Source organism: Ovis canadensis, chromosome 18 (assembly GCF_042477335.2).
Source record: "Ovis canadensis isolate MfBH-ARS-UI-01 breed Bighorn chromosome 18, ARS-UI_OviCan_v2, whole genome shotgun sequence".
NCBI lineage: Eukaryota > Metazoa > Chordata > Mammalia > Artiodactyla > Bovidae > Ovis > Ovis canadensis.
The window spans coordinates 36,606,863-36,629,757 of NC_091262.1; the positions used below are offsets into that span (position 1 = coordinate 36,606,863).

The 22,895-nt window shown below is 43.3% G+C and overlaps 1 protein-coding gene and 1 pseudogene across 9 annotated transcripts in view; one reads left to right on the top strand and one right to left on the bottom strand.

Annotated features, from left to right (window-relative positions):
• LOC138423723 (actin-related protein 3-like) overlaps positions 1-973 on the bottom strand; it is a 37,298-nt pseudogene extending 36,325 nt beyond the window's left edge.
• The window catches only part of SH3GL3 (SH3 domain containing GRB2 like 3, endophilin A3), a 114,002-nt gene that overhangs the window by 36,926 nt on the left and 54,181 nt on the right, over positions 1-22,895 (top strand). For all 9 annotated transcript variants that reach the window (XR_011250201.1, XM_069558953.1, XM_069558951.1 and 6 more), the window contains exon 2: positions 22,512-22,580. Coding sequence is in view for 6 of the 9 variants with exons in the window: in XM_069558953.1 (XP_069415054.1) it covers positions 22,512-22,580 (69 nt within the window). In the remaining 3 variants the exon portion in view is untranslated. The remainder of the gene's footprint in view (positions 1-22,511; positions 22,581-22,895) is intronic.

The following is a 22,895-nucleotide window of genomic DNA, read 5'->3' on the forward strand; positions in this document are numbered from 1 at the left end:
GGGGAGAGAGGTTCAAGAAGGGGGGGACATATATATAGATGTAGCTGATTCACTTTGTTGTACAGCAGAAACTAACGCAACATTATAAAGCTACTCTGCCGCTGCTGCTGCTGTCCCTTCAGTCGTGTCTGACTCTGTGTGACCCCATAGACCGCAGCCTACCAGGCTCCACCTTCCCTGGGATTCTCCAGGCAAGAACACTGGCGTGGGTTGCCATTTCCTTCTCCAATGCGTGAAAGTGAAAAGTGAAAGTGAAGCCTACCAGGCTCCTCCATCCATGGGATTTTCCAGGCAAGGGTACTAGAGTGGGGTGCCATTGCCTTCTCCGATTTAAAAAAATGTTTAGACGTGCAAATATATATGTATAATTTTAGTATTGAAAGGACTTTATTCAAATGGAACAGCAATAAAAAAGAAGTGTACTTTCCTAATAAAATGAAAACTCAAAAACATTTTGTTATATGGTAACAATAATAAATTAATAATATCACTATTACATTTAATATAACAAACACTAATTTATTGTATTTAATGATAATAGGATTATTATTATGTATCTATTGTCTTAGTTTAATACAAAGTATTTTATAATATGATTGGATAATGGAAAGTGTGTGTGTGCTCAGTTGTGTCTGACTCTTTGTGACCCCAAGGACTGGAGGAGCCAGGCTCCTCCATCCCCCAGGATTTTCCTGGCAAGAAAACTGGAGTGGGTAGCCATTTCCAATTAATGATAAAGATTATGTTTTACATTTTTATTATTATTACTACTACTCCCATTATTGGTATTTACTACTGTAAAATACCAAAGTCCAGAGACTCCTCTTCTCTTGGCCTATGAGCATCCCCACCAGCTGCTTAATCTCTAGGGTCCCAGTGAAACATGCCCGTTTGCTCCCCCAGTGTTGAGAGTGTGCCCTTCTCCTGCCCAACTCACCTTGGCTTCTGAGAAGCCATGCTCGACCTTCTCCATCCTTTCTGGGATCTCCTCCTAGCACCCCCACCCCACAGGGCAGTAGGCTATCGTGGTGCCCTAGTGGTGGACAGCTGCGAGCTCACAGGGGTCTAGACTCAGAGGGGAGTTGGGGAAAATGCTGGACCTAAGGGAGCCAGGCCCTTGGATGCCTAGTCGCTCTGCATGAGGGACTTACCCACAGTGTAGGTAAGACAGACTCGCTGTGGTGAGGTTCCCCGCAGGGAAGCGTGTGGTACAGGGGCCTAAAGACCTGGGTCCCGTGGCGAGGTGTGGGATGGCTCTGACGAGTCCTCTCAAGGGGGATGAATGTCACTGGTCTCTTCAGGGCACTTGGCTATCCTTGCTTCTCTCCATTAATGAGGATGAGAAAAAACCTCTTCAGGAGCTCTTATTGCCAGCATTTTGGTGGGACTGTGGGTGAGGTAACCTTTCTGTAACCCAGATACATTCACACTAGCTATATAACGTCAGAGGTAGAGATACATAGTTCAGTTGATTAAAAATACACCTCCAGTAAAAGATGTTTAATAATCTTCATCTTCTTAAACTCTACCTTTATTTAGTATTGATCTAATCCTTGGCTTCTCTGGGGTCCCAATAGTTTCATTTCAAATTGAGAGAGTGGCACTGGCATCTACACACTTCAGGGATAGAATGGAGAGCTAGTGGGAAGCCCCGTGTAGCACAGGAAGCTTAGCTCGGTGCGCTGTGATTATCTAGAGGGCTGGGATGAGGGTGGGGTGGGAGGGAGACTCAGGAAAGAGGGGATCTACGTATCCCTATGGCTGGTTCACTTCATTGTACAACAGAAACTTAATATTGTAAAGCAATTATACTCTAATTAAAAATTTTAAAAGACTGCTGCTAGAGTCAGGAGTATCTAGAGGTACTTATGTTCCAAAAATTTGCTTTTGAGCAGCAGCCACAGTGTGGAGGAATGAGCTCTGCCTATACCAGCGTCTGAAGAGCTGGTCCTGAGAAGATGCTCACCTAAGACTTTTCCTCCAGCTCAGTCTTAGAAAGCTCTCCTGTCTTTCTGTGAAACCAAAGGTGCCAAAGAATGTAGTCGGACACCAGCATCATCTCCTGACCTTCACCCCTGTTCCTCTCTTTCTTCCTCCCCTTCCTTCCCTCCTTCAAGTCCATCCCCCGTCTTTCTCTTTCTCTCTCTCACACACACACATACACAGAGTCACAATGTGACCTGCACTTCGTTCCCCCCCTTGGCCTGGCTCTCACCTCACTCCTTCTCTCCCCTCATCGGCTCCTTCCAGATAAGGTATTATTCTGCAGAGAACCCTCAGAGAATCCTCATTAACTCGATAAAGGAGCAACTGGCAACATTTTTCCTGCTTCTCACATATTAAAAGGTGGTGCCAGCGGTATAGAGTTTGCCTGCCAATACAGGATGTATGCAAGAGACGCGAGCTTAATCCCTGGTGGGGAAGATCCCCTAGAGTAGGAAATGGCAACCCACTCAAGTATTCTTGCCTGGAGAATCCCATGGAGAGATGAGCCTGGCGGGCTACTGTCCATGGGGTCACAAAGAGTTGGACACGACTGAAGTGACAGCACACACAGAAAAAGGATAGCTTTATTGCTTTGCCAGGCAAATGGGGACACAGCAGGATCCTGCCTTGAAAAACTATGTGTCCACTTGGAGAGGATAGTGAGAAGTCTTATAGTAATTTTTCAAAGAAGACATCGTCAGCTCGTGGACATTCTTCTGATGGGTGGATGGTGAGATAAGAAGGAGTCAGCATCCTCAATCTTCAGGTGCAGCTGGTCTGGGGTCTGCCTGCTTGTGGGCAGTATGCCATCATTAATCATTAACTTCTTCCTTAACCCCCTGCAGGGGGTTTCAGTATCTGCAGAACACCTCAAAGATACTGTTGTGTGTATCCCTTGATGGGGAACCAGGACCTTGCCCCAAGCCTGCTTGTTTCTCCCTGGTCTTGCATTCCCTCCCTTCCCTAATTAACAAATACTCGAATCTGCCCATTGAAACTTGTGGAAGCTCATTGAAGCTGAATGAAGATTGTTTCCTGTAATCAAAGAAATGGACACGGAAAGGCTTTTGCCAAGGAGCCCCACAGGCCTTGCTTGGTATCAATTAAGTTAAGGATCTTGAGATGGGGGCATTATCTTGAATTTCCTGGTTGGGTCTGATGTAATCACAGAGTCCTTAATAAGACAGAGGCAGGACAGAGGAGAAGGCAAAGTGAAGGTGGAAGTAAAAGATTGGAGGGTTGCGAGGAAGGGGTCAGGGGCGAAGGATGCAGGCGAATATGACCTCTAAAAGCCCAAAGAGGCAAAGAAACGCTTTCTCCCCCAGGCCTCTGAAAGAAACCAGCCATGCCGGCAACTGATATTAGCCTGGAAACACCAACTGTAGACTTCCGTGTTTTATTTTTTCAAGATTTTTTTTTCCCCAATGTGGGCCATTTTTAAAGTCTTTATTGAATTTGTTACAATATTGCTTCTGTTTTATGCTTTTTTTGGCCAAGAGATTTGGGGCATCTTAGATCTGTGATCAGGGATCGAACTCTCATTCCCTGCCTTGGAACACAAAGTCTTAAACACTAGACCACCAGGAAAGTCTCAGTCTGTGTTGTTTTAAACCCCTAAGGTTTTGGTAATTTTTTACAGCAGCAGTCAGCAAGAAAAGCACTGGGTGAGGGCTCTCTACTCTTCAGCTTGGAGGGAAGCAGCTGCAGTGCCAAAGCATGAGCTGTGGGTAATTGTCATTAGCGTTTCAAAGATCTGTCACCCGGCCCAAATAAACTGTTTGCACACTTCCCTTAGTTGCTTGTGCCTGATTTTGGTCCCCAGCTTTGATCACCTATATGACAAATGGAATTGGAATGAATTCCAAAGCTGACATGCAGAGTGCCTGACATACTTCACAGAGATGACATGGGTGGTTTGGAAAGCATTTTGCTTAAATGTTCCCGGCTGTAAAAAGCAAGTTGTGGTTTTGTCTTGGGGTAAAGGTGGAGTAGGGTGTAGGCAGGAGAGTGAGATGGGAGAATTGTGCATGGGTGGGGGGGGCGGGGTGGGCAGTTCCTAGGCAGGGTTTCTCAAATCTGTGTGAACACCAGACCCCTTTTTATAAGGGACTCCATGTGTCGAGTTAAATTTAGTTTATTATATTGTTACTTAAATATGGATGAACTTGAAACTGTTAACTTATGCTTATAGTTTTAAGCATGAACTCCAAACTTAATTCAACTTAAATGCAAATAAAACTGCTAATCCAGTAAAATTCAAATGAACACCACTGAGTTAATGTCATAGATAAGGTTCCTTTGCTTAATTTCAGTTGGTGTTCTCATGAACCCGCACATAGCCTTTCCCTTCTCCAGGGGATCTTCCCGACCCAGGAATTGAACCGGGGTCTCCTGTATTGCAGATGGATTCTTTACCAACTACGCTATCAGGGAATCCCATGGATAAGGTTCTCTTGCTTAATTTCAGTTGCTGTTCTCATGAATCCACACACATTTGTAAAGTTCTGTTTCAACTGTTTAATTCATTACAAAAATATTATGTTCAGAGAAGCATTTGCATCACAGGAGTGAGTTGATTTATCAAGAATAATTTTCAGACTCAAATGCAAATATTTTATTGATTTCATTTAGGGAAAAATCAAAAGCAGACCGAGGTAAACCATAGTATTTGATAATGTACGCTTGAGGGTAAAAGTTAAAAGTGAGAGTGAAAGCGTTAGTCACTCAGTCATGTCTGACTCTTTGCAACCCCATGGACTGTAGCCCTCTAGGCTTCTCCATCCATGGAATTCTCCAAGCAAGAGTCCTGGAGTGGATTGCCATTTCCTTCTCCAGGGCATCTTCCTGACCCAGGGATCAAACACAGGTCTCCCACGTTGCAGGCAGATTCTTTACTGTCTGAGCCACCAGGGAAGCCCAAAAGTCAGAATAGTGATAACCTATGAGGTAGGGGAGAGGGTTGAGTTGGAAAGGGCTATGTGTGAGCTTCTGGTTTACGGGCTGAGTTCAATTTCATGACATGGATATTGTTTCCTCAGTCTTGTTGGTATATATTTACTAATTTTTAAGGGTATAAAACATACAGATTGTTGGTTTATTTGTAGACTGAATACTGGTGTAATCCCATCAAGAACAAGACGGTACATTGCTAGCGTCCCAGACACCACCTGTCCCCATGTAGCTTCTCAGAGTTATATACCCCTCTCTCTCCCTAAAAGCAATTGCTATCCTGCCTTTCTTAGCCCATTGCATATTGCTTTTATTTATAATTGTACAACCCAAACATCCCTAAGTACAATGGGTTACTTTTCTCTGTTTTTTTTTTAACTTATAAATACAAGTTGTGATATATATTCCCTTCTGTGTTTGACTTCTTTTCAACTCAGCGTTTATTTTTGTAAGAGCCATCCATGTTGTTTCATGTAGCTGTAGTTTGTTCATTTTTATTGGGGTATAAAATACCTGATTTATTTATCCATTTTCCTGTTGGTAGGCTTCTGAGTTATTTCAGTTTGGGGCTAATACTGATAATGCTGCTAGGAATGGCTGGGTCCTGTGGTGCCCATCATTAAATAATGGCAAACTGTTTTCCCAAATGATTTTCCATGGTGCTTTCATTTTTATTTTGTTGATTTTGAATGAGGCTAGGCACTTTTTTCTGTTTATTGGCCCTTGGGTTTCCTTTTTTTTTTTTTCCCTAATAGTGAGAAACTTTATCATGTATACAGAAAATTTTTAAAAAAATCAATAAAACGCTCCTGAAACAAATAACCAACAACAGCAACACTGATATATAAATATTGATTGTTTTCCTATATAACCACAAAGAACAAGTGGAATTTGAAATTAAAAACATAATACCATTTACATCGGTGGTGGTTTACTTGCTTAGTAGTGTCCGACTCTTGAGACTCCATGGACTGTAGCCCGCCAGACTCCTCTGTCCGTGGGATTTCCTAGGCAAGAATACTGGAGTGGGTTGCCATTTCCTTCTCCAGGGTTTCCTGTTTGTGAAGGTTGCACTCAACTATTTTGCCGGTTTTTCTATCAGATTTTACATGTTTCTTACTGATTTACAGGGTACATGTTTGTTCTGCATTTACTTCTGTCAGTTGTACGTCAATTTTTTTTTTTTTAATTATTGTGAACATCATCTCCACTGTCCTAATAGTGTCCATTGATGAATGGAATTTCTTAACTTTGGTGTAGTCAAGTTTATCTATTTTTTCCCTCTTTGGTATTCCTTTCACGTATTTTGTTTAAGACATTTTTCCCAGTGCCAAATTATGAAGCAGTTCTTCACTTCATCCTCTAGAGCGTGATAGTTTTTGCTTTCACATTAGCTGGCGTGTACTAAAAACTGTGGAGTGTCTGAAACTTTCCTCTGCTTGCAAGCTTGTTCCATTCATGAATGCTGCAAAAGATACAAGGATTCTGGGTCAGAGACAAGTGACTTTGCATGTGTGTGTGCTAAGTCACTAAGTCATGTACGACTTTTTGTGACCTATGGACTGTAGCCCGCCAGGGATTCTCCATGGGATTCTCTGGGCATGAATACTAGAGTGGGTTGCCATGCCTTCTCCAAGGCATCTTCCTGACCGAGGGATTGACTCAAGTTTCTCAGTCTCTTGCTTTGGCAGGCAGGTCCTTTAACGACTAGTGCCCTCTGGGAAGCCCTGACAAATGAGTTTGTTACTCACAGAAATAGAAGTAGCCAGAGTAGCAGAATTTTCTGGTGCTAGTTTCCAAGACCGAATTCCCGTAGGACATGTGAAGAGGGTCACGTAACTCCTGTACACAAAGTAGATTGTGTTGTGGGAGAGGAATCCTGAGCCTAGGGCACCTGAACGTTCTGTTATGGGCAGTAAGCCTGCCTTACCTTTGCTTCAAAGGGAGACCCCCTCTTTTATTTCTGTCTTACAAGCAGAGGCTTTGCTCCCTTTCTCCAGACTGTCTTTTCAAGGATGTTTGCACAGCGACCAGTCTTGGAAGATAATGATGTTTCTCTCCAGGGCTTGTTTGTGTGCCTGTGTGCCAAGTTGCTTCATGTGTGCACACAACACATCTGTCCTTTTCCCTGGAGAGAAACATCGCATCTTCTAAGACTGGTCGCTGTGTGGGCATCCTTGAAAAGATAGCCTGGGACAAAGGGAGTAAAGCCTCTGCTTGCAAGACATGCAGAGACATGAGAGATCTGGCGAGAATTATCTCACGCCGGTGTAACCTACCTGGTATTAATTTGTCTGTGAAGGGAGGGCAGCTTTGTCATTTTCCATGCTAACGATTATTCCACGCAGTTATCCAAATATCATGTCCTGGACAAGTGCAAGACTGTCCAGGGTCAGGTCCTGGTGAGTTGGATTGGGGTTCCTGCAGCTTGAGCCTGAATGGACAGGACTACATAGGATGGTGGCTTGTTGGGAGAGGGGCCACAAGAGGGAGAGGGATCAGAACAAGATTCTTTTTCATCAGATCTTAGGATGTATTTGTGTCCACAAAGAGAAAACCCCAAACATTTAAAATAGGCCTATGCTTCTCTTAACCTATTAAATATTCAGTATAAAATTGAATTTAGAATCTGTGAGTTGAGTTATGTGGATCGCGGGCCCAGAATTATCTGTGAGTCCAGCCAGCCTCCTTCATGAGATTTCAGTTTCCTCTGACTGATGTGTACTCTTCCATTTCCAGGCTGGAGAGCAGTCTCCTTGGCAGAACAAATGGTAACCAAAGGTAGAGACTTCAGCCATGGGAAGTGATATTTTGTGAGCAGAGAATGTAAAATCTATAACAAAAGAAAACAAACCACAGAGCAAAAGAAATTTTGTATCATAACTCAGGGTCCATTTAGGTTACAGAAACCACACGAAGTGTTTCAATTAAGGGAGATTTCTTCCATGTCCTAGCTATTGTAAATAGTGTGGCAATGAACACCGGGGTACCTGCGTCTTTTTCAGCTATGGTTTCCTTCAGGGTATACGTGGAATCTAGAAAGATGGTCCTGATGCACCTTTTTGCAGGGCAGCAGTGGAGACGCAGACTTAGACAACAGACTTGTGAACGCAGAGGGGAAGGAGCAGGCGGGAAGAACTGAGAGAGTAGCAGGGAAGCATACACACCACCACACGTAAAACTAGACAGCCAGGGGGAATTTCCTGTATGACTCAGGGAGCTCAAACCCAGTGCTCTGTGACAACCTGGAGAGGCGGAATGGGGTAGGGGGTGGGACGAGGCTCAAGAGGGAGGGGACATATATATATGTACCTATGGCGGATTCATGTTCTTATATGGCAGAAACCAACACAATATTGTAAAGCAATTACCCTTCAATTAAAATAAGTAATTATTAACAGCAAAAAAGTGGGGTTTCTGACTGTGCCAGGTTTGGAAGATTGAAAGAACACAAGGGGATGCTGAAGTCATCCAGACATGAGTAGCTTCAGGAAGTGGAAGCGGCTGCTACATCTAGATGCTGGGGGACAAAAGGAAGAGCTGTGATCTCAAAACCTAGGGTTTCAGAGGAGGGCTGCCGTGGCTGGGGTCTGCCCTGAGGGAGTGATGAGAGCTGGGACTTGAATCCCCTGGGGCACATCCCACGGCTGGTACTCAAGAGCCAAGACTAGGAAACGGAGCTTGTGCTGCTGCTCAGTGGATGCTAACAGAGGCTGAAAGCAGAAACAGAGCCTTTTCCCGCCTCCTCCCTCATTCCACCATCAGAACCTCATAGAAGCCAGCGGCATGCAAGCCTGACGAATGCAGATTGCAGAGTCCCAGCCTTGGCATCACCTAGTAGATGCAGGAGGGTGGGGCTGCGGCTGAGAGTCAATAGGGAAATAACCAGCACAGATTCCCAGCAGCAAACTGTTCAGATTGGAACATCCTCCAACAGTTCAAGAATTATAGTGCTCATTTTATTGCCAGTCCTGGGTCCATGTGGAGTGGTGGTCAGCTCTTTGGCCTCTCTCTTTGATGTCCCAGCCCCTCAGCAGGGACTGTGTCCAAGCTGAGGCTAGTGGAGGCCAGTGTTGCTGACTATGGAAGGAGGCTCTGGGCCTGTGTTTGCTCTTTGTTATGCATCGGATTATTTTCCTAAGTTAAACTGAATTAGTTTGGGATGTATATGCACTTCCCAGGTCAAAGCCGAAAGTCACAACTTCGGAGATTGTAACGTGGTCTCCTCTCTTATTGCCTGGGAAGTTGGTGCTGTCTGGGCAAATAGGCAAGGGAGGAGGGAAATGACGAGCTCCTTGTGGGGCATGACTTGAATGGAGATGTTAAGGAGGTGGCTGGACATGTGAATCTGGGTCTCAGGGGAGTGATTTGGGGATAAAGATAATAATTTGGGTGCTTGATGGTAAGTGAAGATTTTGAGAGTGTACGTAATTTCCCAGGAGAGAATGCAGGAGTTGAGGGGAGAGTTGAAACCAGACCTTGTAGGACCCTCAGCATTTTCAAAGTGAGAGGAGTCTGTCAAGACGAGAGAGAGACCATCTTGATAGAAAACTCTTTTTTTTTTTTTTGATGTGGACTAATTTTTAAGTCTTTATTGAATTTGTTACAATATTGCTTCTGTTTTAAAAAACAATATGGCTTCTGTTTTGGTTTTGGGGCTGCGATGTGTGTAGGCTCTTAGCTCCCTGACCAGGGATGGAACCCCCATCGCCTGCACCGGAAGGTGGAATCTTAGCCACTAGACTGCCAGGGGAGTCTCAGAAAGCTCTTCCTTTGACCTGATTATTTGCTTGCACCTTTCATCCTGGGTGTTACTTATTTGCGCTGTAATAGAAGATACCTTCAACAACCGTGATGTCAGTTGGAAGCTCTGATCCCAAAGTGTTGATTTTTGGAGATAGTCTCCTCTAATGACGTCTTGTACAAACATGATGTGGGCAGACAGTCCACACTCCTGCCCCTTTGCTGCCGAACTGGCCTTTTCTGTCCCCATTTCTGCAAGTTTCTGGGAATTGCATACGCTTTGTGGTCACACTAATGTTGCTGCCTTAAATTGGTTCTGGAATTGAGTTTGATCCATTGATTTTCTTTTTTGCTTTGTCATTATAGCTGCTTTTTAAAAAGCAAAATTACTAAATTTTCTGAGTCAGTAGCTTCAGTTTGGCAAAGAAGAGGCAAAATGCACGCAGGCTCTGAAATCTGCATTGAGATCACAGAAAGGTCTTTTTCCTGATTAAAGTGTCCAGTGAAACCTCCTGTGTGACTGTAGGAAAAAGCCTATATGGGTAAGAGCAAGTAGAACTGAAAAAAATATTACTACTCTGGATAAAATAAATAAGCTTCAAAGGTATATTGTACAGTACAGGGAATATAGCTACTTATTTTACAATAACATTAAGTAGAGTGTAAATCTTATAAAAATTTTGAATTATTGTGTCACACACAAAAATTTGTACTGCTGCTGCTGCTGCTGTTAAGTCGCTTCAGTCGTGTCCGACTCTGTGCGACCCCATAGACGGCAGCCCACCAGGCTCCCCCGTCCCTGGGATTCTCCAGGCAAGAACACTGGAGTGGGTTGCCATTTCTTTATCCAATGCATGAGAGTGAAAAGTAAAAGTGAAGTCGCTACAGTCCTGTCCGACTCTTAGCGACCCCATGGACTGCAGTCCACCAGGCTCCTCCACCCATGGGATTCTCCAGGCAAGAACACTGGAGTGGGTTGCCATTTCCTTCTCCAGTGCATGAGAGTGAAAAGCAAAAGTGAAGTCGCTCAGTCCTGTCCGACTCTTAGTGACCCCATGGACTGCAGCCCACCAGGCTCCTCCGCCCATGGGATTCTCCAGGCAAGAACACTGGAGTGGGTTGCCATTTCCTTCTCCAATGCGTGAAAGTGAAAAGTGAAAGTGAAGTTGCTCAGTTGTGTCTGACTCTAGTTGTTGTTAAATCAAGGCTGTGTGAGTCTCTCAGTTGTGTCCCACTCTTTGCGAATCTCTGGACTGTAGCACCCCCCCAGGCTCCTCTGTCCATGGAATTTTCCGGGCAAGAATACTAGAGTGGGTTGCCATGCCCTTCTCTAGGGGATCTTCCCATTCCAGGGGTCAAACTCGTTTCTCCTGTGTCTCCTGCACTGCAGGCAGATTCTTTACCTGCTGAGCCACCGGGAATTTAAATCAACCATATTTTAAAAATAAACAAAAGAACAAAAAAGAAAAAAAAATTTTAAAACTCAAATAGTTATCTTTCCCCCATCCACAAACCATAGAGATGGTCCACATTTTGAGAATAGAAGATGTACCCAAATCTGAATTTATATGACCAATAGATATAAGTGTGATCTTTACATCATTAGCATCGTTTTATTTTACTAAAGGGTTCTTTGATGATGCCTTTAAGTAAACAAGCTGCTAAAGTGAGTTAAGAACATGTTTTGAATTGTGAAAAAACAGATTTACACATTTTTTCAGGGACACATGCCAGAAAGGAAGTATTGTTGTAAAGTGTAGAGCAAGGTCATGAAAGCTTTCATGGGAAGGAAAAGAATGTACCATTCCTTTTTACGTCTTCTTTCCCCCTTATCAGCATCTCAAAATAGACCAGCTGTACGTTGTACTGTTACAGTTTCATGGCTGCAATATCAGGGACGTCTCACTTGATTTGAGTCCTTTAGCCTTGAGCTCAAATGACCCTGTGGAAACAAGCGAGTACTTTAAAAATGTCCTCAGAAGAGTTTGGAAGGGCAGGGCTGTGTGGGAGGGTATATGGAGGAAGCACGCGGTGGGTGCCCTGGAGGAGAATGGAGGCTCTGCGAAGAAGAGACAGAGGAGGGCCAGAATCGCATCTTCCAGGAAGCTGCCGAGACTGGCTTTTCTTACATGAGGCCGCCATGTTGAAGGGGACGTGGGTGGTGCACCCAAACCATTCCAAGCAGCACTGAGGCTTTCTTACCTCGGGTTTTCAACTGTGTTAGAGGTCATCTTGTGGGCTTCCCAGGTAAAGAATCTGCCTGCAATGCAGGAGACGTGGGAGATGTGGGTTCAGTCCCTGAGTCCGGAAGATCCCCTGGAGGAGGAGATGGCAACCCACTCCAGTATTCTTTCCTGGAGAATCCCATGGACAGAGGAGCCCTGTGGGCTGCAGTCCATGGGGTCCCAAAGACTCAGACATGACGGAGCACACGTGCAGGATTTGCAGGAGGGGTTCATGTCAGTAGTTTCTTTGCTCCCTGGGGCCAAGCTTGGGGAGCTTTTATGACATCTGGCCCTCAGCTCCAGATACAGACCCAAGTTTAACTTAAGCGTCTGGTGTGGCCTCAAGTACTTGCAGGGTTATTTTGTTTTGTTTTGATTTTGCTGTTATCTTTTGTATCTCTCAGTGGTATCACATATCCAATATCAACTGAATGTGAAATTAGTGAGGATTCTCCTCCCTGAAGCCCGTGTGTTGGGAAAAACCAACTATCCCAGTGGTCACCAAAACCTTCTGGTGAACGGAGAAGGTCATATTTGGTATACAGAATGTTAAATTTAACCCAACAGCTAGGGCCAGAGGATATGACAGAGGCCGTAGAAAGGGATTAAACTATGTAAGGTGATTTCTTCTCCACCTGTTTTGAATTTTCAAATAAGTCTGGCTTTTTTTTTTTCCCCCTGCTGAACTGCAAGACTGTATGTTCTTAGTTGCCTGACCAGGGATTGAACCCCGGGCCCTTGACAGTGAAATCACTGAGTCCTAACCATTGGACTACGGGAACTCTCTAGTCTGGCCCCTCTTGGAGTATTGGGGAGTGCGTGAGGTCAGCGTGAGAGGAGGTGACAGTGGAGTGTGTGCACAGTTGGGGAGATCTGAGCCTACACCTTTGTGGTCCTGGAGATTTTTTTTTTGCAAGATGATGTTGGTGAATCAGCATTTTCTTCTGAAAGCTTCAGTACTTACAAGTTGCTGCTCTATTGGCTTAAAAAGAAATCTAGATACTATATTCTTGGTTGTTTTCTCATGAGCAATGTGTCTTCCAATTTCCAAAGAGAAGTCATATAGGTTCATGCCTTTCACTTGTAACTCTGTGGGAGGAATTTTTTTTCTAAGTTTCTGAGATTTCATTCCACATATCTCTTGTAAAGTGACCCAGACAAAATCAGAAGTTACTAGTTTTTTTCTTATCTTGAAGTTACTAAAGCAACAGGTTTGCTTTCCTTCAATTAATCATCATGCTTTCCTTTTCTGGTATTGCCATGTAGCAACTGTATGATGAGAATTTTTTTAACCTTCTTAATTTCACTGACTGGAATCTTATCTTCATTGGCGACCACATGGTTAGACATAGTATAGTTATTTCTTTGCTATCATTCAGGATCAATTTTTTCTGGACTTTTACTGGAGAAAAGTGTCATTAATAGAAAGGGCTTCCCATGTGGTACTAATGGTAAAGAACCCACCTGCCAGTGCAGGAAACGTAAAAGACATGAGAGATCGATCCCTGGGTTGGGAAGATCCTCTGGAGGAGGAAATGGCAACCCACTCCAGTATTCTTGCCTGGGAAATCCCACGGACAGAGGAGCCTGGCAGGCTACATACAGTCTATGGGGTCGCAAAGATTCAGACACAACTGAGCAACTGAGCAGAGCAGAGAGCCACTAATAGAATTTCAAACAATGTTCTTAACGTTTCCACGGATTGCCTCTGTGCCCTTCGGTGCATTGACGGGGAGTGGGAGGGGGAGCAGTTATTGGCCAGGAGGCCCACTGTTTGGCTTGTACTCTTCTAGTGTTATGGATGCGGAGGACAGACAAGATCCTGCTCTCAGGGATCTCACAGGCCACTGCACGGGGCTGGCTGACAGTGCAGGGGGATAAGTGCTGCGTTAACACTTATTGTGTGAAGGGGACCACAGGAGCGGCATCCAGCTAGGTCATCCTGTGACACTTGAGCTGAGCCTTGAAGCCTCGTTAGGGGTTAGCTAGATGGGAAAAGCCTTCCGAGGCATTGGGAATAGCATGTACAAAGGCTGGAAAGGGCAGGATACTCCAAGGGACTCAGGATTAGAAACGAAGGAGTGTGCAGTGTTGATCAAGAGTGGCAGGAAAGTGACTGGAGCAGTCAGATCATGGAGGGCGTGGTCCTCTGTGTTAAGGAGATGGGTTTTTTTAAAAAAAATTGTTAAGGACTTTTTTTATTATTCTTTTAAAAAATAATTTTATTTATTTATTTTTGACTGTGCTGGGTCTTTGCTGCATGGGCTTTTTTTTTTTCTTTAATTGCTGCCAACAGGGTCTGCTCTCTACTGCGATACGCGGGCTTCTCATTGTGGTGGCTTCTCTTGTAGCTCAGGTTCAAGGGCTCAGGCTTTGACACTCTGGCTCAGTAACTGCAGCTCCCGAGGCTCTAGAGCTCAGGCTCAGTAGTTGTGATTCATGGGCTCAGTTGCTCCGTGTCATGTGGGATCTTCCTGGATCAGGGATCGAACCTGTGTCTCCTACACTGGCAGGCAGATTTTTTACCGCTGAGCCACCAGGGAAGCTGAGGTGGGATTTATTTTAAAGGCAATGGGAAGCCACTGAATCAGTGTGGGGAATGACATTATTCAGTTGCCATTTCGGATAGCTGACTGGCAGCAGTGTGGAGGAGGGGTTGAAAGAGCCCAGCTGGGAGGTTCTCAGAGTAGTGGCCTGAACGGAGGACGTGTTCATGGAAGTGGAGAGAAGGCAATGGAATCAAGAGATGTTTGGGATGTAGGATAGGAGTTAGTGGCTGATGAGTTGGGAGTAGGAAGGGGAGGAGTGTGTGTACGATGAGAAAAAAAAAATAACTTTAGTGGTAATAAAGGAGCATCCAGGGATGAAAGAGAAGAGACTTAGGTTCCACAGGCCAAGAAAAGAGGAACTCTGAAGAAGAGGTTGGTCAATAGAGTCAGAATACCCAGAGAGCCCATCTTAGTGAAGAGTGAAGATTTATTTTGGGAGTTTAGAAACTAAGTCATTGGTGAGAGCAGGTTGAATAGAACCATTCAAGGTGTATCAATACTAAGGTCTATCAAGTAGGAATGAGTTTGGCTGCAAGTTATTATAGCTGTGGCTTCCCTGATGGCACAGTGGTAGAGTCTGCCTGCCAGTGCAGGAGATGCAGGAGACATGGGTTTGATTCCTGGGTTGGGCAGATCCCCTGGAGGAGGGCATGGCAACTCACTCCAGTATTCTTGCCTGGAGAATCCCATGGACAGAGGAGCCTGGAGAGGGTACAGTCTGTAGGGTCGCAGAGTCAGACACAACTGAAGTGACTTAGCACACATGCACCCATGTATATCTATTATATACTATATATCAGTTCAGTTCAGTTCAGTTCAGTCGCTCAGTCGTGTCTGACTCTTTGCGACCCCATGAATCGCAGCACGCCAGGCCTCCCTGTCCATCACCAACTCCTGGAGTTCACTCAGACTCACGTCCATCGAGTCAGTAATGCCATCCAGCCATCTCATCCTCTGTCGTCCCCTTCTCCTTCTGCCCCCAATCCCTCCCAGCATCAAAGTCTTTTCCAATGAGTCAACTCTTCGCATGATGTGGCCAAAGTACTGGAGTTTCAGCTTTAGCATCATTCCTTCCAAAGAAATCCCAGGGTTGATCTCCTTCAGAATGGACTGGTTGGATCTCCTTGCAGTCCAAGGGACTCTCAAGAGTCTTCTCCAACACCACAGTTCAAAAGCATCAATTCTTCGGCACTCAGCCTTCTTCACAGTCCAACTCTCACATCCATACATGACCACAGGAAAAACCATAACCTTGACTAGACGAACCTTAGTTGGCAAAGTAATGTCTCTGCTTTTGAATATGCTATCTAGGTTGGTCATAACTTTTCTTCCAAGGAGTAAGCGTCTTTTAATTTCATGGCTGCAGTCACCAACTGCAGTGATTTTGGAGCCCAAAAATATAAAGTCTGACACTGTTTCCACTGTTTCCCCATCTATTTCCCATGAAGTGATGGGACCGGATGCCATGATCTTTGTTTTCTGAATGTTTAGTTTTAAGCCAACTTTTTCACTCTCCTCTTTGACTTTCATCAAGAGGCTCTTCAGTTCCTCTTCACTTTCTGCCATAAGGGTGGTGTCATCTGCGTATCTGAGGTTATTGATATTTCTCCCGGCAATCTTGATTCCAGCTTGTGTTTCTTCCAGCCCAGCGTTTCTCATGATGTACTCTGCATATAAGTTAAATAAGCAGGGTGACAATATACAGCCTTGATGTACTCCTTTTCCTATTTGGAACCAGTCTGTTGTTCCGTGTCCAGTTCTAACTATATATTACATATATTCACATATATAATGTTGACTCTATATATGTATATATATGTAGTAACCCTTATGTCTCTACATTTTGCAGATAAGGAATTGGAGGCACAGAGAGCTTCCATAATTTGCCCAGTTCTTCTCTAATCAGCAGTCTGTTAGGGATTTGAACCAAAAATGGAGTAACTTCAGACCCTGCTGTCAGGTACAGCTGTGGGAATGGGGACAGGCTGGACAGTCGTCGTCAATCCTTGTAGCTTTCTATACGGCTCTTTTATCAAGTCTCTGGATGATAAAAGAGACTCTCTTCTATCTGTGCTCATTTTATTCAGACTTGGAATCTCTCTGTATTAATTTTTATCTTGGGAGCGGTTTTCTGCCGTGTCTATATTGGTCCGTTTCCTCAGCTTGCTGATCCCATCTGCTTCCTGTCTTCTAGGAATTTCTCACCATTTCTGATCTGCTGCTAGCACCCTTTTTGTTTTTCAGCACTGTTATGTATGTGTCATATGCCTCTCTTTATATATATATATAAAGTTTATTTAAAGGTATTTGGTACAGTGAAGAGGAAGATGTGTGTGTTCAAGCCACCATCTTGATTCAATATCTGCAACATTTTCTGTAGGTCTTTTATCTATCTCCTTTCTCCTGTTGACGTTTGTCAATTTCTTTATCCTGCTGCTGTAACGATTAAACTGAAAGCAGCATTTAGGGCACAGTGGATGCAATACCACGTAATAGCCTACAGGCTTTTTGTTCTTTTGAATCTAGGTGATTCGATTCTGTATGGTTTAGTCACAGTTCTAAGAAGCAGACCCTTCCAGATGTAAATAGTCAGACAACGAACTTTTTTTCTGTTATTGAGACAAGGGAGGAAGAAGTGGACCAGTATTGTTTATTAAGCTTCCTTGTGGATAAATAAATCATGAAAATATGATAATTGCAAATATTGAAAGCATTGAAAGCAGGGCTCATGGGAGAGTGAGTTAAACATTTTTTTTTTAATTGAAATAAAATATACATACAGGGAAGTGACAGCTCACACATATGTAGCTTGATGTATTTGAACAACATGAGCACATCCACAAAACCAATTCACAGTGTAGAACGTAACCGGCTCCTTGAAATGCTCCCTGGTAACCCTGAAAAGATAACCCATTAAAGATAACCCTGAAAAGATAACCCATTAAAGATAACCATTACATTTATTTCTATCATTATGGGTTAGTTTTTTCTGTTTTTAAATTTTATGTGAATTGAATAAAACTATCCCTTTCCCCCATCTTTCCTGCCAACAATGGTCAGCTCATTCTCTACGTCTGCAGCAGACTTTTTCATATTGATATTATACCCTGCAGCTTCACTGTATTTATTATCTTAGTCTTAGGCAGTTAGTCTTAGGCCTTTAAGCCTTCAGGGTTTGAACCAAAAACCCAGGGTGTTTACTGAGGTTCCTTGTTTTGGGGCATCTTGAACTCTATAATTTTGTCTCTTGATCACTGTGATGATGCAGAAACCTCCACTTTGATCTTTAGCCTTCTAGCAGCCACTTTTTGCTGGTAGCCAAGCATCTTGCCTTGTGCATATATAGCTTAAGAATTGTCAAAAGCCTTGATAGAAAAATTGCACACAGCCTATTGGGTTTACTTCTTTATATGTCCTTTTTTCTTTTCCTGGAATTTTGGCCTCTTCTAGCCTGATTTCCTGGAGAAGGCAATGGCACCCCACTCCAGTGCTCTTGCCTGGAAAATCCCATGGGTGGAGGAGCCTGGTGGGCTGCAGTCCATGGCGTCGCTAAGAGTCAGACACGACTGAAAGACTTCACTTTGACTTTTCACTTTCATGCATTGGAGAAGGAAATGGCAACCCACTCCAGTATTTTTGCCTAGAGAATCCCAGGGATGGGGGAGCCCGATGGGCTGCCGTCTATGGGGTGACACAGAGTCGGACACGACTGAAGCGACTTAGCAGCAGTAGCAGCAGCCTGATTTCCTAGGTTACAGTGCACTTCAGTTTCCCTCTTCCCAGCCCAGCAAGGCTGCTCCAGGTTCTAGGCTGAGGCTTTCTGTTTATATCATGTGTGGCAAGGCAAGAATTTCCCCAAAGGGAAAAAGCAGCTGTGAATGTACTGCTCTTCTCAGTGCGTTTCCCTTCTTCATGATTTTGGGCCTCTGAGATCCTGATTGCCTTGGTTGCTCTCTGCTGCCTTCAGAGACTTTTAAAAATCATCTTGTATTTTGAAATATTTTTAGACTTACAGAAAAGTTGCAAAACTAGCACAGAGAACTCACAAGTGCCCTGTGCTCATCTCCTAATGTTAACAACTCATAAATAACCTTCATGATTTAGATTTACACTGGAGTATTGCCTTGTTTTCCAAGCTGATAACAGCAGGACATGACTACTGACTGGTTGAATGAAAAAAAAAAAAAGGAGCCAGTAGAGAAGGTGAAATTTTTGGTTCAGGGCTTCTCAAAGCACATACTACTCAGCTGAGACATCTCCCATGACCAGATATGGGTGGGAAATGCTCTATCTTACATGCACCCCCTTGGAAATCAACGATGCCCATTTCCACTTTAAAGTCTCTGAAAAGTCTCTTTTAGTAGAGGTCTGCTTAGTTTTGTTTATCGCCATGTTTCCAAGGACGTGGTGGAGGAGCTGTTCTTTTGTACGATTCTTACTCGTATCCTGTGCAGCAGGTGTTTTGTGGCACATGTGTTGGAAAACACCGTTCCAAAGCACACTTTGAAATCCTGATGTATAAAACCTGCTTCTTTACATTTTCTCCTAGGTTCTGGCTTTCTTGCTGTCTAATTTATTGCTTCGTAAAAGGGAAGAAGTTGGAGAAGCCAAGAGTTCTTTGAAAACAGATTTTATTTTTTTGCACAAGCAGAAGTCCAAGGCTGTGTTAACGTTTACCACTAAAACCCCAACACATCTAGATGAAAAGCAAAACCTTCATGTCTCCCAAATAAGTGTCTTTTGCATCAGTGCTCTGTGGTAGTCTTTGAAAACGGTTTTTATTTTCCCATTACTGATTAAATTGGAGCCTGCCGAGAAGTAGATGGTGAATGAAGATTGTCATCTCTGATTATAGCAACAGGCCATCCTGGGACAGGTCTGATGGGCAACATGACCCTTTTTCTCATGAGGGGAAGATCACAGGAGACATATCTCCTTGGCTATGTGTATTTTGGATTCGTTACTTAGGTCAGATGCAGTGTTTGTGATGGAGAAGCTGGATAGGTGAGGGCTTACTAGTGTTTAAGGCTGAAGAGGGTAGATAGAGTTTTAGATTAAAATTTGGACACTCTTCCACTGTCTGCCTCTTCATTGTGTGTGTGTCCCTTATCTCCTAATGAATCTCCTTGTCCCACTTCTGGTCAGTTCTGGGAATTTCTTGGCACCTTCTCATCCATTTAATTTGCTTTCCTCCGTCTGGGTTTGAAGACAAATTGTGCTTCTCTCTGTTCCGCATCTCGTTGTGTTACGGCCATTTGCTTCTGCCTCTCAGTGTAAGTGGTTGCAGTGTATTTAAGGAGGCCTGTTTATTTCTGGTTGCACGGGGTCTTCATCGCTGCACCGGCCTTTCTCCAGTTGCGGCGAGCGGGGGCTGCTCTCCAGTTGCAGCGCTCGGGCTTCTCCCTGTGGTGGCTTCTCTCGCTGCGGAGCACAGGCTTCAGGAGTTCAGCGTGTGGGCTCAGTGGTTGTGGTGCCCTGGCTCTGGAGCACAGGCTCAGTAGTTGTGATGCATGAGATCTGCGATATATGGGATCTTCCAGGACCAGGGATCGAACCCATGTCCCCTGCATTGGCAGGCAGATTCTTTACCACAGAGCCACCAGCTGCTGCTGTTAGGGAAGACCTGAAATTGTATTTAGATTGATTGATCTTTGTACGTTTAGCATATTGACCTAGTTGGTAGACTTTCAGATGTTTGTTGAATTAGATTGAATGACATGTATCAGTTTGAAACATGGAGGTGATTTTTTTTTAATGAATTTAAAGTAACAGATTGATTTCAAAACACTGATTTTGCTGCATCTCACAGGTTTTGATGTATCTTCATTATCAAATTTTTTTTTGGATAACTGCTCTTGGGACTTCCTTTTAAACTCGTTATTTAGGACTGAATTTTAAAACTTTATACCTGCATATTTATTTATATTGGATTGATTTCTAATTTAACTGAATTATGGTTAAAAATGTGTTCTGTATGGTATTGACTCATTTGTGACCTAGTAAATGATCACTGTTTCTAATGTTCTATCTGTACTTCCAAAGACTATATATTATCTGTTTATTAGTTGGAGGGATATATATATATTTGTGCATATTTTATCAAGGATATTAATTTGATCATTAAAACTTATCTGTATCCCTTCCAAGTTATTTTCTTTTAATCATGTTTGATCTGCCAGTTTTCTGAGAGAGTTGTGCTAAAATCTCCTTAATGATTGTGGATTTGTTTTTTCAGTTATTTCTCTCAGTTTTTGCTTTATTTTTTTTTATAAGTTATGCTGTTAGGCAGATTATATTATACCAGAATTTTCATGAATTGCTCCATTTGTTGTTAGATCAGGTCTCTCCTTATTAATTTTGTTTTCATTCTTCAGTCGCTAAGTTGTGTCTGACTCTGAGACCCCATGGACTACAGCAGGCCAGGCTCCCCTGTCCTTCCTTATCTCGGGAATTTGCGCAGATTTATGTCCATTGAGTTGATGATGCTATTTAACCATCTCATCCTCTGTTTCCCCTTTTCCTCCTGCCCTCAATATTTCCCAGCATCAGGGTCTTTTCCAATGAGTTGGCTCTTCCCATCAGGTGGCCAAAGCATTGGAGCTTCAGTTTCAGCATCAGTCCTTCCCATGAATATTCAGGGTTGATTTCCTTTAGGATTGACTAGTTTGATCTCCTTGCAGTTCAAGGGACTGTCAAGTTTTCTCTAGCACCACAATTTGAAAGCGTCAATTCTCTAGCGCTCAGCCTTCTTTATAGCCCAACTCTCATATTCATACATGACTACTGGAAAAACCATAGCTTAGACTATATGGACCTTTGTTGGCAAAAGGATGTCTTTGCTTTTTAATACGCTCTCTAGATTTGTCATAGCTTTTCTTCCAAGGAGCAAGTGTCTTTTAATTTCATGGCTGCAGATGCTAAAGAATCTGCCTGCAATACAGGAGATCTGGGTTCAATCCCTGGGTTGGGAAGACCCCCTGGAGAAGGAAATGGCAACCCACTCTAGTATTCTTGCCTGGAAAATCCCATGGACAGAGGAGCCTGTCGGGCTACAAAGAGTCGGACATGACCTAGCAGCTAAACAACAACAAGAAGATAATTTGTCTATTAGTATTTTCACTCTCCTGTGCGTTGCATTTTAGGTATGTCTCTTAAAAGCTCTACATAGCTGGATTTTTAAAATCAACTCTATTCATTAGCCTTTCATGTGTTGAACTTAGTTGCGTAGATAATGATTACTGACCTTTTTGGACTTGTGATTACTATCTTAATTTTGTAGTTTCCACTTGTCACCTTTTATGTTCTCCTGAATATCCTTTATCCTTGTTTTCTTTTGGATAGGAAATCGTTGATTTTCCACTGATGTGCTGGTATGGTTATAACTCGTAGTATTATATGTATATTAATTGTTTTGAGCTTTTAGTAGTTACCCCTAATTACATAAAGCAGATACTTCTCATACTTTATTAAATCAGTTATACCATTCATTCTCCATCTCCTCCTTAACACAGATGAACCTTAGTGTGTTCAAAATAACGTGGTCCAGTGGTTAAGACTCCACACTCCCAATGCAGGGAGCCTGGGTCGATCCCTGGTCAGGGAACTAGATCCCACATGCCGCAAGTAAAGACCCCACTTGCCGCAGCAGAGATAAAAGATCTTATTTATGTTTCTACTAGAGAAACTGCCTCTGTTTCACATATGCTGCTGCTGCTGCTAAGCTGCTTTAGTCGTGTCCGACTCTTCGCGACCCCGTGGACTGCAGCCCAGCAGGCTCTTCCACCTATGGGATTTTCCAGGCAAGAGTACTGGAGTGGGTTGCCATTGCCTTCTCCGGTGTTTTACATGTAGTAGGCACATAATAGGTGTCTGTTGAACGAGTGAGGGGTGTGTTTTTTCCCATATTCTTAGCTATGGTTACCCCCTCCAATGATTTTCTTAAAGTACTTCGTCCAAAAAGTCCAACAATTTGGAATTGAATTTTTTTGGTAATAATTTGAGTCAAATACTGTGATAATGAATGATTGTACAAACAAATTACTTGTGTTTATTTCTACAGCTGTTTAGTGAAAAAATCAGTGGTGTTGAAGGAACAAAACTAGATGACGAATTTCTTGACATGGAAAGGGTAAGAAAACATTTTCACGTAAATTATCTCATAAATTTGACTTTTACTGTGATATAAGATATACTGGTATCGTAAAGGATATTAGAGTGGGGATCTAGGAGGTATGAATTAAAGTGTAGATTATGGAATCCAAAAGGCAGTTCTTTCATTACTTCCAAGTTCAAATAAAGACCCTGGCTTTGAGAGATGGGCTATGGCTAACTGGTGCCCTCTACTGGACAAAGTCAGAATGCTCCAAAGATGGCCCATCTTGGTGAACAGTTTAAGCCGAAGTCGTTATGATTAAGTATCTTGGAGAGTCAAACTGTATTATTG